Source organism: Engystomops pustulosus, chromosome 3 (genome assembly GCF_040894005.1).
Source record: "Engystomops pustulosus chromosome 3, aEngPut4.maternal, whole genome shotgun sequence".
Classification (NCBI taxonomy): domain Eukaryota; kingdom Metazoa; phylum Chordata; class Amphibia; order Anura; family Leptodactylidae; genus Engystomops; species Engystomops pustulosus.
The window spans coordinates 110,473,989-110,489,819 of record NC_092413.1 but is presented as its reverse complement, the minus strand read 5'-3'; the positions used below and the strand labels follow the sequence as shown (position 1 = coordinate 110,489,819).

Sequence of the window (15,831 nt, the reverse complement as noted above, 5' to 3'; positions counted from 1 at the left end):
AGGAGGTTTTAATTTTTGTAAATGTATGAAAACATTATAAAACCTATACAAATTGTTATCCCCATGATCACACCCCCCAAAGAATAAAGTAGACATGTCATTTGGGGCGCACAGTGAAAGCCGTAAAATCCAAGCCCACAAGAAAACAGCGCAAATGCGTTTTTTCACCATTTTCACTGCATTTGGATTTTTTTTCCCAATTCCCAGTACACGACATAGAAAATTAAATACCATCACTATGAAGTGCAATTTGTTACACAGAAAACAAGCCGTCACAGAGCTTGTATGTGTAAAAATAAAAAAGTAATAGATTTTTGAAGGTGGGGAATGAAAAATGGAAATTAAAAAAAAAAAAAGGGCAAGGTTGTTAAGGGGTTAAAACTGAAAAGTTACCGTAGTTTTGGTGCATCGTGCAACCCTAATCCATGGTCTCCTTCCTTCTAAAATCAATGTTAGATATGATGCTAATAAACCAGAAGGACTCTAGGGGGGCATTACCAGAGCCCCCTCCGTGCTGTAGTTTCACAGGCTTATGCACTGTAAAGGAGCATTTCTACCACTCACACTGTGTTCTGAAACTTCCTCTGCTGCTGTGGGATTAGATAAGACAGCGGAGGGGGAGTGCTGGAAGAACAGGGTTGCGGGTGAGACCGTGTAACACCCTGTGAAGCTACAGCACACCCCAAAAGCACTTCAGTCTCATAAGCATCATTTTAAATGTTGATTTTAGAAGGAAAGAGGCCATGGATAACAAATATAATAAGAATACCACAGTCTCGGCATGGATCTATTAGTAAGTGCACCTGGTTTATTAAGCTTGGTTTTCATGGTAGATTTCCTTAATGGGGTTTTCCAGGAATCTTGAAACCTCAGTGGGGCTGGTGTAACAAATAGTAAAAAATAAAACAAGTGTACCTAGGCTGCACCAGCTCCTGGGTGTAGCCTAACCTGAGGTCAATAGCAACCATTCAATATCATCCCCATGAAATGTCATATCCTCGTATGTCACAAGTGACATCCCATGTTTCAGGGAGGCCACTGGTTTGCTGAAGCGGGACCCAAATCATCAGTGCTGTAACATGGAACAGGAGCAGGTCAAGATTAAGAAAATCCCTGGAAATCCCATTCAAGTAGACAATCAGAGGCAGAAGATATTAGTAAGGAAAATAGCTTTAAAAATTTCTTACGGGCTTTCCGACTATAAGAAAACAGGTTGGTTTGGATAAAAGAAATGCTCTTTCTGTTTCATCCTCATCAAATGGGTCAGCAAGTGATAGAAGGGCTTTCTTTGGTTGAGCCATTGCAAACTCCTACAAAAGATCATAAAATGTGTGTAAATACTAAAATACTAAAGACTCATTTGCATAATTTTTAAAGGACATCTACCACCAAGATCAAGGATTGCAAACCAAGCACACAGACATACTGGTGTGTGCTGTATCTAGCAGGATCCACTATTCTTCAAGCTTCCTATGCCCTTGTTTTTAAGAAAATAAGACTTTAAAAATTATGCAAATGAGCCAGATGGCTCCAGGCTCCATTAACATAATTAGCATAATTTTAAAAAGCATTTATTTGTAAAAACAAGGGTATAAGCTAAAAGAAGAACAGATCCTGCTCACACCAGCAAGTGTTCTTGGTATACAATCCTTGATCCTGGTGGTAGATTTCCTTCAAACCATAACCTAATTTCATTTTCAAATGGTTTGCAGAACACTAAACCCCTTAGCAATGCCCAAAGAGTCTAGTTACTGACACAACTGAAGCGTACTGCCAAAAATCAGTCTGGATCTGCCATGAGTACGATTCATCCTTGCAATCGTACTCATGGCAGATCCTGACTGATTTTTGGTAGTATGCTTCAGTACACTACAAGCCATTCTGCATTGACTTTTCAGCAGCAAAAAAACATCTGCCATACTGAATAATAATTCCTTTATTTATATAGTGCACACAGATTACTAGCGCCACACAGAGCTTGCCAAATCAGTTAGGAAGGGCCTCTCTACTTCATGTGCCTTAATGTTTTTGTGGTTCAATCTGTGTACTGTCCAGTTTGCACCTAGAGAGCACCCCACCCATTCCAAGCCAACTCCAGAGGGAGAGTTCACTGTCCTGTAGGCAGAAGTTGGACTCTTGGACCAGTTGGAGAAAGGCAGGTGGTCTGTCTCTAGAGGACTCAGATCCAAAAAGGACTTTGACTGCTTGAGCTCAGTGAGAGCCAGAGTGCTGACCTCAGTAGAGTTTACTGTACCTAAAAGATAACTAGGGTTCAAGAAGAGAGGCACTCCTCCATGTGGGGGCTAAGCTTTTTGTTATTTTTGTTTCTGCAATTGTTTTAAAGCTAAATTAACCCACTTCCTTTGGATTGCTACAAGCATCTACAATATTTCTATTGTAATTATCCAACAAGAGAAAGCAGCACTCCAGCAAGTTTGAAGAAGTATATTCACCTGTGTTACAAAGTGCACTTTGTATCACAAGTGAATAAATTTCAAAATTTTAGTGCTTGATATCTTCCCTATCTACCTGCAGCAGATTTTTGTGTGGATTTGTTGATCACATTGTTAAAGGAAATCTTTCATTAGATGTCCAATTTATGAACTATTCACGCTTATAACTCCCAACCTCCTGGATACGGTCCCGGTTTATGGGCGCTGTCCGAGGCGGTTAGGAGAATGTCCCGCCAAGAGCTGCAGAACCGAGACTAGGAGGCAGGATCAGCTCCTGCTGCCTTCACAGATCTCTGTTGAGCTCTACAGCAGAGATCTGTGAAGGCAGCAGGAGCTGATCCTGCCTCCTGGTCTCGGTTTTGCAGCTCTAGGCGGGACATTCTCCCCGTCCGCTCCTTCGTCATCTCATAGTTTCATAGAGAGAAGGAAGCAGGACTGCGGATGAAAGAGGCAAAGGTGAGTAGCAATGTAATTTCTTGGGATATGGTGAAGGGAGGATGTGGCCAGCCAGAAGCTCCCCAAGCTCAGCTAAGATGGCTCACGCAGCAGGATTTTGGGATCGACAGAGGAGGTGAGTACACGTTTATTTTATTAAAAAGCCCGCCTCCTCATTTTTTGGAAGTCTCAGACAACCGCTTTAATATACAGGAAAAATAATGATAGATCTCTTTTAAATATGAAACATGCACTTTATCTGGTGGAATTCTTAGAGTACTTGGGAGTACTTGGATGCACTCACAAGGATTTTTCTGTAATCTGTGGTGCAAAAAATAACACTGAGATGGGCAGAAATGTCAGTGAGTTCACTATTGCTATTAACTATTGCACTTACAGAACATATACTGCACCGTAAAAACATCCAGTTAGTAACTGTAGTCTGATGGCTGGTTAACACTTCATATATAATCTTGTAGTATGCTTATAGGTACTAAAGAATGAAGACTCTCCTACAGTCTATAAACTTGACTCATCTCAGGCAAAACATGACTACTCTCACCTAATTTTTTACATGAGGAGATATATGCTGGTGAGATTCAAGAGATACAATAAAGGACATTTCATCCCGTACATGACAAATAATTGCTGACACCTTTAACATAATTATGAAAACTTCATTACGTTTTTGACATCATTTGAACAATAAATTGTGAACATTATTAAGATATTTGTGACAGTTAATTGTCCAGGCACATGAGAGTATCTGATATTCTGTATCTGTGTGCCGTTGCCCCTCCTCACCCCTGCTATTGCGGGTACATATCAGCCCCAATCCGTCGTATACTCACACATCAGCTCCCTCACTCCACTGAACCTCTGCACTGATTTGTGTATTTCCCTATCAGCTCCATGGTAACTGCTCCGCCCACCCCAAACCAACTTCTCAGTGTCACGTGAGGCGCGCCATAGGGTGTGAATGGAGCGCGTATAACACAGAGGTGACGGCTATTGCTGGTTAATACAGGCTTTCGGTCTATAACGCCATAAGTATCCACTGCGCTACTCTCTGTATATCTACTCCAAAAGTAAGACAACCCACCCCTGTAAGGGAAAAAACAACGGGTCGTCCCGAGTGCCGGGAGCGTCACAACGTGTGACGTCACGTCGTAGTGACGTCCCACGTTATTCTGGCCGCGCGGCGCTGGTGTCTCAGCAAGTAGTGCAGGTAACTGATCAGCTGATGAGATGGGAATGGTCTATGACAGGATCACCGTCTGTTAGTAGCTCACTGTGATGGGCGCAGGAGCAGGCACAGCTATGTCAGCACTGGTGATAGGCACACAGGGTTATGGCGGACACAGGCACACTCTGTTCTGCTGTGACTCGTGACCGGCAGACACTGGCACTAAAGTTTATCAGCTGACATGCAGAAGGTTGTGTGGATATTTGCGGCAGGAACACACTGTTGTTCATTCAAAACTGGCACACTTTGCAGTAGGAGTATAGGTGATGTGCACACATTGTTGTGGATGTTCTGGAGAGGGGCACACACTGCTGTGGGGGCGATGGCGACGGGCACACACTGCTGTGGGGGCGATGGCGACGGGCACACACTGCTGTGGGGGCGATGGCGACGGGCACACACTGCTGTGGGGGCGATGGCGACGGGCACACACTGCTGTGGGGGCGATGGCGACGGGCACACACTGCTGTGGGGGCGATGGCGACGGGCACACACTGCTGTGGGGGCGATGGCGACGGGCACACACTGCTGTGGGGGCGATGGCGACGGGCACACACTGCTGTGGGGGCGATGGCGACGGGCACACACTGCTGTGGGGGCGATGGCGACGGGCACACACTGCTGTGGGGGCGATGGCGACGGGCACACACTGCTGTGGGGGCGATGGCGACGGGCACACACTGCTCTGGGGGCGATGGCGACGGGCACACACTGCTCTGGGGGCGATGGCAACAAAAAAAAAGCCAGTAAAACTGTAATAGGCATGCAAGGTACACAACAAAGTGGATGTGACAATGACTAGTACCCTTTCTTATATTAACGTTTGTAATCCGTTTCAGATTTTGCCATAACTACAAGTTGTGCTGAGTATTCTTTTACAATCAACTGCTTCTGATAGAAGATTCCTCATTGTAGGTTTCATTCAACCCTTAAGTGATTGAACATCTTTTTTTTTTTTTTTTGCTTTGACTAACATAGTTTTATATATAAATAAAAGTTTTTATATACTACATATACTACCTTGATAGACAGACCATTATTTTTAATATTTGAAGATTATGTTCCACAAGACTGGTGCCTAGCAAATGTGGTGCCTATATATAAAAAAGGATCAAAAAGTGATCCTGGAAACTACAGACCTGTGAGTCTAACTTCTGTTGGAAAAATATTTGAAGGGTTTGTTAGAGATGCTATCCTGGAGTATCCTGTACATAACCTTATAACCCAGCATCAGCATGGGTTTATGAGGGTTCGGTTCTGTCAGACTAATCTCATTGGCTTCTATGAGGAGGTAAGTTTCCAGACTGGATCTGGGGGACGCTGTGGATCTTGTGTGTCTGGACTTTTACAAAGCATTTGATACAGTGCCGCATAAAAGGTTGGTATATAAAATGAGACTGCTGGGACTAGGGGAATTCCAGGTTTATTTGGGTAAGTAATTGGCTTAGTGATAGCTGGAGGAGTGGGCAGAGAAATGATTGATGAGGTTTAAAGTTATGCACTTGGGCCATGGCAACAAAAAGTATAATTATGTTCTAAATAGTCAATAACTTGGTAAAACTGGAGCTGAAAAGGACTTGGCATTGGTGGATGGTAAACTTAATTTTAGTGACCAGAGCCAGGCAGCTGCTGCTAAAAGCAAAAAAAAAAGAAAAAATGGGATGTATCAAGAGAGGAATTGATTCTCATGATAAAGACATAGGGGCTCATTTACTAAGGACTACGCGGCCACACTTTCGTCAGGTTTCCTGAATTTACCCGTTTTGCGGCGAATTTCGCTGGGATTTTGGTGCACTCGATTGGATTTTAGCGCTGGCTTTCACGCGACAGAAATCGCGGGGCGTGGCCGTCGGACAACCCAACGGATTCGTAAAAACCACGAAATTTAAAAAACAAAATGTGTCACAAGATCAAGCACTTACATGCATGGGGAAGAAGCAGGTGAACTCCGGCGGATCTCGGCGCAGCAGCAACACCTGCTGGATATCGGGAGCACGATCTTAGTGAATCCCGGCAGAACCCGAATCCACGTCAGACAACGCACCGCGGGATCGCGACAGGACCAGGTAAACAATTGAGCCCCATAGTTTTGCCCTTATACAAATCCCTGGTCAGACCACACATGGAATATTGTGTACAGTTTTGGGCACCAGTGTATAAAAAGGACATAGTAGAACTGGAACGGGTGCAGAGGAGAGAAACCAAGATTATTAGGGGAATGGGGGGATTAGAATACACTGACAGATTACAAAATTTGGGATTATTCAGTTTAGAAAAAAGACGACTGAGGGGAGACCTCATTACAATGTACAAATACCTGAACGGACAGTACAAGGATGTCTCCAAAGATCTTTTTATACCTCGGCCTGTGACCAGGACAAGGGGGCATCCTCTACGCCTAGAGGAGAGGACGTTCTACCATCACCATAGACAAAGGTTCTTTACTGTAAGAGCAGTGAGACTATGGAACTCTCTGCCGCAGGAGGTTGTTATGGCGGACTCTGTGTACATGTTCAAGAGAGAGAAAAAATATCACACACATATATATAATTGCTTTAATGAATACATGAATTTAGACTAAAGTAGTGCAGATGTAATATACAGCTTTCAAATTTTGCCAATTTTATGCTGTAATAACCAGGATTATGTCCATAGCACATTTTAGTTCATTTATCTGCTATTGCCCACTGTTTCTTTAGAACATTGTCTTTTAACTATTACAAAAATGTAATTTCCGGCCTGGTAAGTAGGAGGTTAAATCTCATCTACTATGTCACTACTGTAAATTTCTGCAAAGTCTCCTCTGGCGATTCTGATCCATTGGGTTTGGCTGCCTGTTTATTTAGTCATGCCAGCTGCCAGGGTGGCCTTCTTTTTGATTAATTATGATTTCTTTTGTCTACACATCTCTCATCTCTCTACCTCCTTTTTTTTTTTTTTTTTTTTTTTAGATGAGATCCAGCTTCTTCCATCACAATGCCTCTTGCTAGTCCCATCATAAGTGGTATTCAGAAACTGATTCTTTATGAGACAAGAGCGGTGAGTTATTTTATATTGCACTATGGTGAGAATTATCAGTGCTTTCACGCCAGTTTCCTGGCATAGGACCACTGAAATAATCACAATTTCTTGCAACTATCCCACATACACTTCATGGGGGCCTGAAGGGGACGTTCCTGCCTCGTGATTGGGTACTTTAAACTCTACGAACATTCACCGCTGAATGTTCACAGGTTTTTTACATAAAACTACACCAGGTCGGGCCTAGCCTAGTTTTGCCCGGCAGCGCAGAGGTATCAGCCTCTAGATGTATCCACTGTGACAGAGGGATGATTGCTTGCAACATACACCAGCGCAAAATAAATCCCCCCCCCCCTCCACCCCCATGTGTTTTTGTGTGTCATAAACAAAACAAAAGCTTTTAGGAAAGACCAATCTTTAGCTGGGATCCCTGCTTATTTCTGAAAAATAACAAGCCTAGTTCTTCACATATGAGAATGATTGCAGTTATAGAAATCTACACTTTATCTGCCAGAGTTGTTAAAGTACTTACACTTGTAACTCAATTTTGGAACAACTTCTGCATGTTTCATATGTGTAGTTTGCTGCCAACATACAGGTGGTCCCATACTTAAGAACACCCGACTTACAGAAGACCCCTACTTAAAGACGGTCCCCTCTGCCCACTGTGACCTCTGGTGCGGCTCTCTGGATGCTTTACTATTGTCCCAGACTGCAATGTACAGCTGTAAGGTGTCTGTAATGAAGCTTTATTGATAATCCTTGGTACAATTACAGTAAAACACTTTGAAACTACAATTGTCACTAGGGCAAAAAAAGATTCTGTCTAGATCTGCAATTATAAAATGAACAGTTTCAACTTACATACAAATTCAACTTAAGAACAAACCTATGGAACCTATCTTGTATGTAACCCTGCCTGTCCATCGCTTGCTGAGACATACGTGAGAATTTGATATCTATACTGAAGCTTGTTCATTTACAGATGTAAATGGTTCTGAATCTGTATTTGTTCTTTGTCTGATCATAGCCTTGTCAGTGGCAAAGCCTTAATGGCTCTGCTGCTAAGATTTCATGTGAAATCTGTAGTAAATATCCACATCATTTCCTCAGATGGTTGCGTATGCTTCTAGTCTAAAAACTAGATGCTCTGATGTGAGTGCAGCTTTGTCAGCTACTTGTGGACAGGCTTGAAAACCCAATCCATTGGTATTTGTCTTGTGAATGGCTACAGCCATACAACCAATGACATGAATATTTTGAGCCTTGTGAAGCGATCCAGGTGTTCCAGATCCCTTCAAAGTGGGAAGGTGTCTGTCCTACTCGCCTCAATTCTCTCAAACAGCATCAGTAGGTTGATTCTATTCTTAACCTCATCAAATGATAGACTCAGAGAATTCCATTTTGCTGCTATGTGAATTCTAGTCACAAAAAGCTATAAATTGGACTAAATGATGGGCTTTATTTTTAACCTTTACTGGTTTATCTTCTAGTAGGAGTACTGCTGGCGTTATAGGTGTTGCTTTACCTAACAAAAAGAGGAGGAGGGTTTTCACATTGTCCCAGAGGGAGGTAACTATGGGACAGTGCCACCATACTTGGGCAATATCGCCCAGGGAATTGCAGCTTCGGAAGCAACTGTTGGGTAGGTGGGGGTACATATTGGCAAGAATTGCGGAAACATACTGTGTTCTCTGAATAGAAACATTTTATACTGTCAAGCAATGAGCTTCTTTGAGCTTTGCAGCCACGATTTATACACAATGGGGAGAATTTACCAAGAGCTAGAAATTTGTTCATTTCATGTTGGATATACTAGACGGCTCTGGCCTTGTGCACCTGGATTAATTCTATGCCAGGTACAACTGATGTTTAGTTCTGTATTTATGTGACTTAAGCTTCTAAATGTCCACTAGGTATTACTGTGGCTGACAAAATTAGTAATTGGAATATAGATCCCATCATGAATATATATACAGGCAGTCCCCATGGTTACGTACAAGAGGGGTTCCGGAGGTTTGTTCTTAAGTTGAATTTGAATGTAAGTCCAAACTGTATATTTCCATGTTGTCCCCATGACGGCCCCACTGGTGGTTGCTTCCCCTTCCTCTGTAGGGACAGGAAATTGAGAGCATTTAATAGCCCCTCCCTCAACCTCCCACCAGTGTTTTTCCTGTCTCTACAGGGAAAGGTTGAGAGTAAAAACCTCTCTCTCCTCCAGGAGGGGGAGGGGGAGGTTGAATCTCGTACCTCTCGTGGGTGCTTGTTTCCCCGGGGCTTCCCTAGTCCGGCCTCCTCGTGAGTCCTACTTGGGGTTTCCAGTTCCCGGATTGCCATTTGGGTCTCCTGCGGCATGCAGGTGGCAGCGGGCAGTGCCGGCAGCTTTTACGGCCATCCCGGGGGTCCGCGGCAGCCGGCACATAGCTCATTTTTAAGCGCTCGGTCACTTCCGGAAGTGACGTCAGAGACCTAGGAGACAGGCCCTTAAAGATGACGTCAGACGCCGGAAGGTAAGTGAGAAGTTCCCACCAAGTCTGCAATTCTCCTGAGGTCTATGTGGAGCAGTGAATATTCCAGCATGGAAGAGGCTGAATTCTGTTCCTTAACCCTGGGCTCTGTAAGTAGGACATTAGCTGAACGCCAATAGGTTTTGGCACTATATGCTGTATGGAGTCTGCTTCTAATAAGCAATACTCCTTTTCTTTTTCTAACAGGAAAAAGATATCCCTGTAAAAGAAAAATCTAAAGTTTGTGATAAAGAAAAACCTAAGAAGGCACCATCCAAACGTTGCCACATTTGTAACACAAAATTGGATATTGCATATAAGAAAAGTTTATGTAAAGATTGTTTGGACAAAGTGTTAAAAGAGGAAAAATAATCGTTTATGGATGAATTGCGTGTTGTTATGCGTGAAGAGATTAGGGCATCAAAGAGCCCACCGCATAAAAAAGTCAGGCAGAACCCTGTATGTCTGGATTCAGATGACAAGCAGCCCTCTTGTTCTTATGAGCTAGACATGGAAGAACAGGATATGGTGACGCAGCAATCGATACCAAATGACCCCAAATATTTGTTTCCTAATGAGGATTGGGATGGGCTGATTAAAGCATTAAGGGATACCTTGAATATTGAAGACACCATAGAAGAGAGGTCTGTAGTAGATGAATTGTTTGGTGGATTAAGGAGAAGGAAAGTTAGAGTTTTTCCTGTTATTGAAAGCTTGAAGGATCTTATCCAGGATGAATGGAAGGAACCGGAGAAGCGTATAACAATTCCTAAGGAGTTTAAAAACCGTATGTTATTTGATCCAGAAGAAACAAAAATCTGGGATAATGTGCCTAAGGTTGACATCCCTATAGCTAAGGTGGTCAAAAAAACAGATTTACCATTTGAAGATTTCACCCAACTAAAAGATGCCATGGACCGTAAATCAGATTGTTTGCTCAAGAAAGCTTGGGAAACTTCCATGGCAATATTCCAGACAAATATTACTACTACCTCTGTATCACGTACTCTGTTTTTTTGGCTAGGACAGCTGGACGATCATCTTAGAGAAGGCACGTCCAGAGAGGAAATGCTAGACTCCATTCTGTTATTAAGATCAACAGCAGCTTTTCTGGCAGATGCCTCAGCCGAAACATCCGGTTTTCAGCAAGAGAAGCTGCACTATCTAATGCAACTAGAAGAGCCCTTTGGTTGAGGCAATGGTCTGGAGATGTACGCTCTAAAGCCAAACTATGTAGCCTGCCTTTTTTGGGTGATTTTTTTGTTTGGGCCAGAATTGGATGAAATCCTAGCTAAAGCAGCAGATAAAAAGAAAGGATTTCCGGAGGCCAAACAACAACCCAAGAAGCAGATTTCGGAGATTTCGTCCCACTAAAGGACAGCCAAGATTCAGGAACAAGCAGACCTGGAAACGGGTACTGGAATACAGCTAAAGGAGGAAAGAATAAATCCTTTCTTTTTGGTGCCTCAAGTAAACAAGAGAAGAAACAATGACGCCAGAGTGGGGGGAAGATTGAAAAATTTTCTCTCTATAATAGAATATGGCTATTTTATAGAGTTTGTGTCACCTCCTCCTCATCGATTTATCCTATCCAGGCAACCATCGAACAGACTAATATGTCACCTTTGGAAGGAAGTTTCCGACCTGTTAAAGTTGAACGTCATCTGTCCAGTCCATCCAGAAGAAAGAGGTACTGGTCATTACTCACCTTTATTTTTAATAAAAAAGCCAAATGGGACTTTCAGATTGATCACAAATTTGAAATATTTGAACAAATGGGTAACCTATGTCAAATTCAAAATGGAATCAATAAAATCTCCTACGCCTTTGATACCTTACAAAGCTTGTTTATGTACCTTGGATCTCAAGGATGCCTATTATCACGTGCCTATCCATACGAAATCACAAAAATACTTAAGATTTGCCGTATTATTTCCCTCTGGGGAAGAATTTCATTTTCCATTTACTGCATTGCCCTTTGGTCTCTCCTCAGCCTCCCAGGTCTTTACCAAGGTCATGGCGGAGGCAGTAAAATATCTCCGAACGGAAGAAATCTGCGTGGTTCCATACTTAGACGACTTCCTACTAATAGGAGATTCAGTAAGTCATCTAGAAAGCCAAAAGGATACAACAGTAGAAGTTTTACAATCTCTGGGATGGATCATAAATTTAGAAAAATCAGATTTAATTCCGAGTCACATAAAATAATTTTTTGGAATATCTTTAAATTCTCTAACACAGACCTCTTATCTTCCACAGGAAAAGATGGAAAATCTTCTTGGGAAAATCAAGAAATTCGAGAAGAGGAAGTCTGTGTCAGTAAGGACAGCTATGAGTCTTCTGGGGACCATGACATCATGCATCCAGAGTGTGGCCTGGTGCCAAAATCGCTCAAGAACATTGCAGTCATGGATTCTTGCAGAATGGGACAGAAACCATCATCATCTTCATTTGCCATTGATAATCCCCTCAAAAGTGAAGGAATCACTAAGATGATGGAGGAATCCCAGGAATCTGCAGAAAGGGGTAAATTGGGTCCAATGGCTCTCCTTCCAGGCAAATATGTTCAGGGTTACTGGACCCAGGAAATTGCACAGACCTCTTCGAACGAAAGAGAACTAAGAGCGGTCCTGAACACTCTAAAATCCTGTGCCAACGAGCTGAAAGGTCACCATGTGAAAGTTGTGTCGGACAACACCACCACGGTTGCCTATCTAAGAAGACAGGGAGGTACCAGGTCAAAAAGGCTACTGAAAATATCACAACAAATATTTTTTTGGGCAGAGGAAAATATCCAGTCGATTTCGGCCATCCATCTGAGGGGCTCCCAAAATATAGTAGCAGATTACTTCAGCCGGTCTCAAATCCTTCCCCATGAATGGAGCCTGAGCCAATTACATTGATAAGCAAAGTGTTGCAAAAGCTACTAGTCAGTCCAACCAAGCTCATCTTAGTAGCACCCTTTTGGCCAAAGAGAAATTGGTTCCCAATTCTACAAAAATTGGCGATAGACTTTCCTTTTATCCTGCCCAGGAGGCCGGACCTTCTACATCAGGGACCAGTCCTGCATCAGAACCCAGGGTTTCTAAACCTAGCAGCCTGGATCCTGAAAGCACCTTCTCAAGATCAAAAGGCTTATCATATAAGGTAATAAAAACCTTAAAGAATAGTAGAAAACCAGTAACCCATGCCATATATTTTAAAATATGGAAAAAGTTTTGTTCCTGGTCAAAACATATGCCTAACTAGGGTTCCCCAAATATCTGTCAGATTCTTGATTTTCTGCAGGAGGGGTTTGAGAAGGGACTACGACCTAGCACCTTGAAAGTCCAGGTCTCGGCCCTGAGCGCCTACTTCGATACAGCGCTAGCAGAACACAGGTGGGTAAAGAGGTTCTTTCAAGCCTGTTCACGCTTACGTCCTACTGTTAAAGAGTCATCCCCTCAGTGGGATCTATCTCTAGTCCTAGATGCTTTAACTTTGGGGCCCTTCGAGACAATCGACCCTAGTCATATGCGTTTTTTGACACTAAAAACCGCCTTTTTAATCGCTGCTAGAAGACTGGGCGAGTTACAGGCCTTGTCTATTTGTGAACCCTATTTATCTGTATCAGAAGATAGGATCACGCTTAGACTTGACAGAAATTTTTTACCCAAACTTGTCTCAAATTTCCATATGAACCAGGAAATAGTCTTACCCACGTTTTGCCATCATTCAAAAAATCCTGTTGAATAAAAGTGGCATCTACTGGATGTAAGACGTACTGTTCTTAAGTATCTCGAAGCATCCAATTCTTGGAGAAAAGATTTAAATTTATTTATTCAATTTGCAGGAAGAAATAAAGGCAAGAAAGCTTCAAAGGCCACTATTGGACGTTGGATTATGGATACCATCAAAGAATGCTATAAAATTAAAGGTGTTCCACTACCTCTCTCAGTCAAAGCCCATTCCATTAGGGCCATGTCTACATCTTGGGCTGAGAGAGGAGGTGCATCCATTGAAGAAATCTGCAAAGCCGCTAAATGGAGTACAAATGTCACATTTGCAAAGCACTATAGGCTAAATGTCTTGGCTTCCAAAGATCTGGCATTCGGCCGAAAAGTGCTTCAGGCTGTAGTCCCTCCCTAACTGGGCATAAATTTGGTATGTCTCCAGTGGGGCCGTCATGGGGACGACATGGAAAAAAGGAATTAGTCCTTACCGGTAATTCGGTTTCCATAAGTCCACCATGACGGCCCTGATATTTCCCTCCCATGTATATAAAAGTAGGGGACCGCCGGTATACATTTTATTTACTGTCAATATACAGTATGATCGATCAGTGCTATGGTATATTACAGAGTACAGGACATGCAAGTCAAGTGGAGTTATAATGGGGGTAGTTAAAAACCAGTAAAGGTTTTACCATGAATAAATGTTTTTGGTTTGAAGCAATAATTTGAAGTTAGGTCAGTGTTTAACAGAGATCCATGCTTGGATTGGTCTTGGTTAGCAGATAAGTGTGTAAACCTGTGGTTCTATGGAGGTTTTATCCCCTTCCCGCACCTTGAGGTAACTTTATATCATAGGATGCGGGTAGTTCTTGATGTAGTGTCAGTTCATGGTGATCGTCTGAGCCCAGCAGATCACCACGGGATCCCGGCAGTACGTGATAGCCGGGTTGCTGCAGCAACCACCATAGTGACCACGGTGTCTATAATACTTTGACGATCGCCATCCCCTTTGCAGAGCATGGAGTTGCTTATCGTTGCTATGGCAGCCCTGGGCTCCAATGATTGACCCCAGTGCTGCCTTTAGTAGAAAACTGCTAGATCATGCTGAATTCAGGCTGACTGTATAAAATATTGCAGAATATTACAATAAACAAGCAAAAATGTTTTGCCCATTGATACATGGTGATACAAAAACAAGCAAATTTCTCTATGTTCTGCAAAACAAGTTAACCATAAAACAGCTATATAAATAGGGTATCGCCGTAATCATGGTGACACATAGAATAAAGATAACACATATTTTTTTTATGTACCACCAAAGAGAGACCAAGCGGAGTGTGTATAGGCCAAAAAATATATACAAATCTTTATTCAATAATAACTATAAACTCTACAAAACATGCATGAATCTTAAAAACACCTAAAAAGTACAAAAGTACATGCAATCTGACCCATGTATATGACCACAATAGGTCTATACATAACACATGACCCAAAAGAGACAAAGGTAAATAGTCTAGTTTTGCCCTGAAAAGAAAAAATACATAAATGTGGAAGGGAGCTATTGTGGCACAATGGTTCAAAGCTGTAAATCAGTAGTAATTCCCTTGGACAAAATGCATATAATGTGACAGGAGCAAAAGAGGCACGCTCTAAAGTAGATACAGGTTTGTTGTTAATGTATGGTTACCCATCCATGTGATAGATCCCGAGTGGAGCGTGCACAGAGGGTGATGTGGGTAAGAAAATTACCCACATCACCCTCTGTGCACGCTCCACTCGGGATCTATCACATGGATGGGTAACCATACATTAACAACAAACCTGTATCTACTTTAGAGCGTGCCTCTTTTGCTCCTGTCACATTATATGCATTTTGTCCAAGGGAATTACTACTGATTTACAGCTTTGAACCATTGTGCCACAATAGCTCCCTTCCACATTTATGTATTTTTTCTTTTCAGGGCAAAACTAGACTATTTACTTTTGTCTCTTTTGGGTCATGTGTTATGTATAGACCTATTGTGGTCATATACATGGGTCAGATTGCATGTACTTTTGTACTTTTTAGGTGTTTTTAAGATTCATGCATGTTTTGTAGAGTTTATAGTTATTATTGAATAAAGATTTGTATATATTTTTTGGCCTATACACACTCCGCTTGGTCTCTCTTTGGTGGTACATTTGTATATAGAGTGTTGTGGCCGCTTTGGATACACTTCAATTATAATTTTGCTGTGCAGGTTTCAATTATCTTTTGATACATATTTTTTTTATGGTATGATGAACGGCTGGAGAATAAGGTGCTAAAAACCATGAACAAGAATTGATGTTTTTTTTTAACCACCACCAAGAGAAAGAGTTAATAAAATGTCATTGGTAGCTATTGAACCCCCCCCCCCCTAAATGATGTACATAAAAAGTTAATATCATCCGCAAAAAATTATCCCTCATTT

General features: G+C 42.2%; 3 protein-coding genes across 10 annotated transcripts in view; 2 read left to right on the top strand and 1 right to left on the bottom strand.

Annotated features, from left to right (window-relative positions):
- AK9 (adenylate kinase 9) overlaps positions 1–4,073 on the bottom strand; it is a 106,367-nt gene extending 102,294 nt beyond the window's left edge. Inside the window, exons 1-2 of one of the 4 annotated variants that reach the window (XM_072141799.1) lie at positions 3,991–4,073; positions 1,188–1,310 (exon numbers count right to left, since the gene is read on the bottom strand). In XM_072141799.1, coding sequence (XP_071997900.1) covers positions 1,188–1,301 — 114 coding nt within the window. In that variant the 5' untranslated portion in view covers positions 1,302–1,310; positions 3,991–4,073. Of the gene's footprint in view, positions 1–1,187; positions 1,311–3,285; positions 3,436–3,739; positions 3,966–3,990 lie in introns of those variants that run through there. The other 3 variants (XM_072141798.1, XM_072141801.1, XM_072141797.1) reach the window with 3 other exon arrangements.
- Positions 1–15,831, top strand: part of FIG4 (FIG4 phosphoinositide 5-phosphatase) — a 279,940-nt gene that overhangs the window by 14,854 nt on the left and 249,255 nt on the right. For 2 of the 5 annotated variants that reach the window (XM_072141807.1, XM_072141803.1), the window contains exons 1-2: positions 3,963–4,116; positions 7,086–7,173. In XM_072141807.1, coding sequence (XP_071997908.1) covers positions 7,111–7,173 — 63 coding nt within the window. In that variant the 5' untranslated portion in view covers positions 3,963–4,116; positions 7,086–7,110. Of the gene's footprint in view, positions 1–3,864; positions 3,890–3,962; positions 4,117–4,973; positions 5,046–7,085; positions 7,174–15,831 lie in introns of those variants that run through there. The other 3 variants (XM_072141806.1, XM_072141805.1, XM_072141804.1) reach the window with 3 other exon arrangements.
- On the top strand, positions 11,246–14,636 carry LOC140120541 (uncharacterized). The gene is made up of 2 exons (XM_072139547.1): positions 11,246–11,762; positions 11,922–14,636. The coding sequence occupies exons 1-2, from the start codon at positions 11,279–11,281 to the stop codon at positions 12,563–12,565; spliced, it is 1,128 nt and encodes a 375-aa protein (XP_071995648.1). The 5' UTR covers positions 11,246–11,278; the 3' UTR covers positions 12,566–14,636.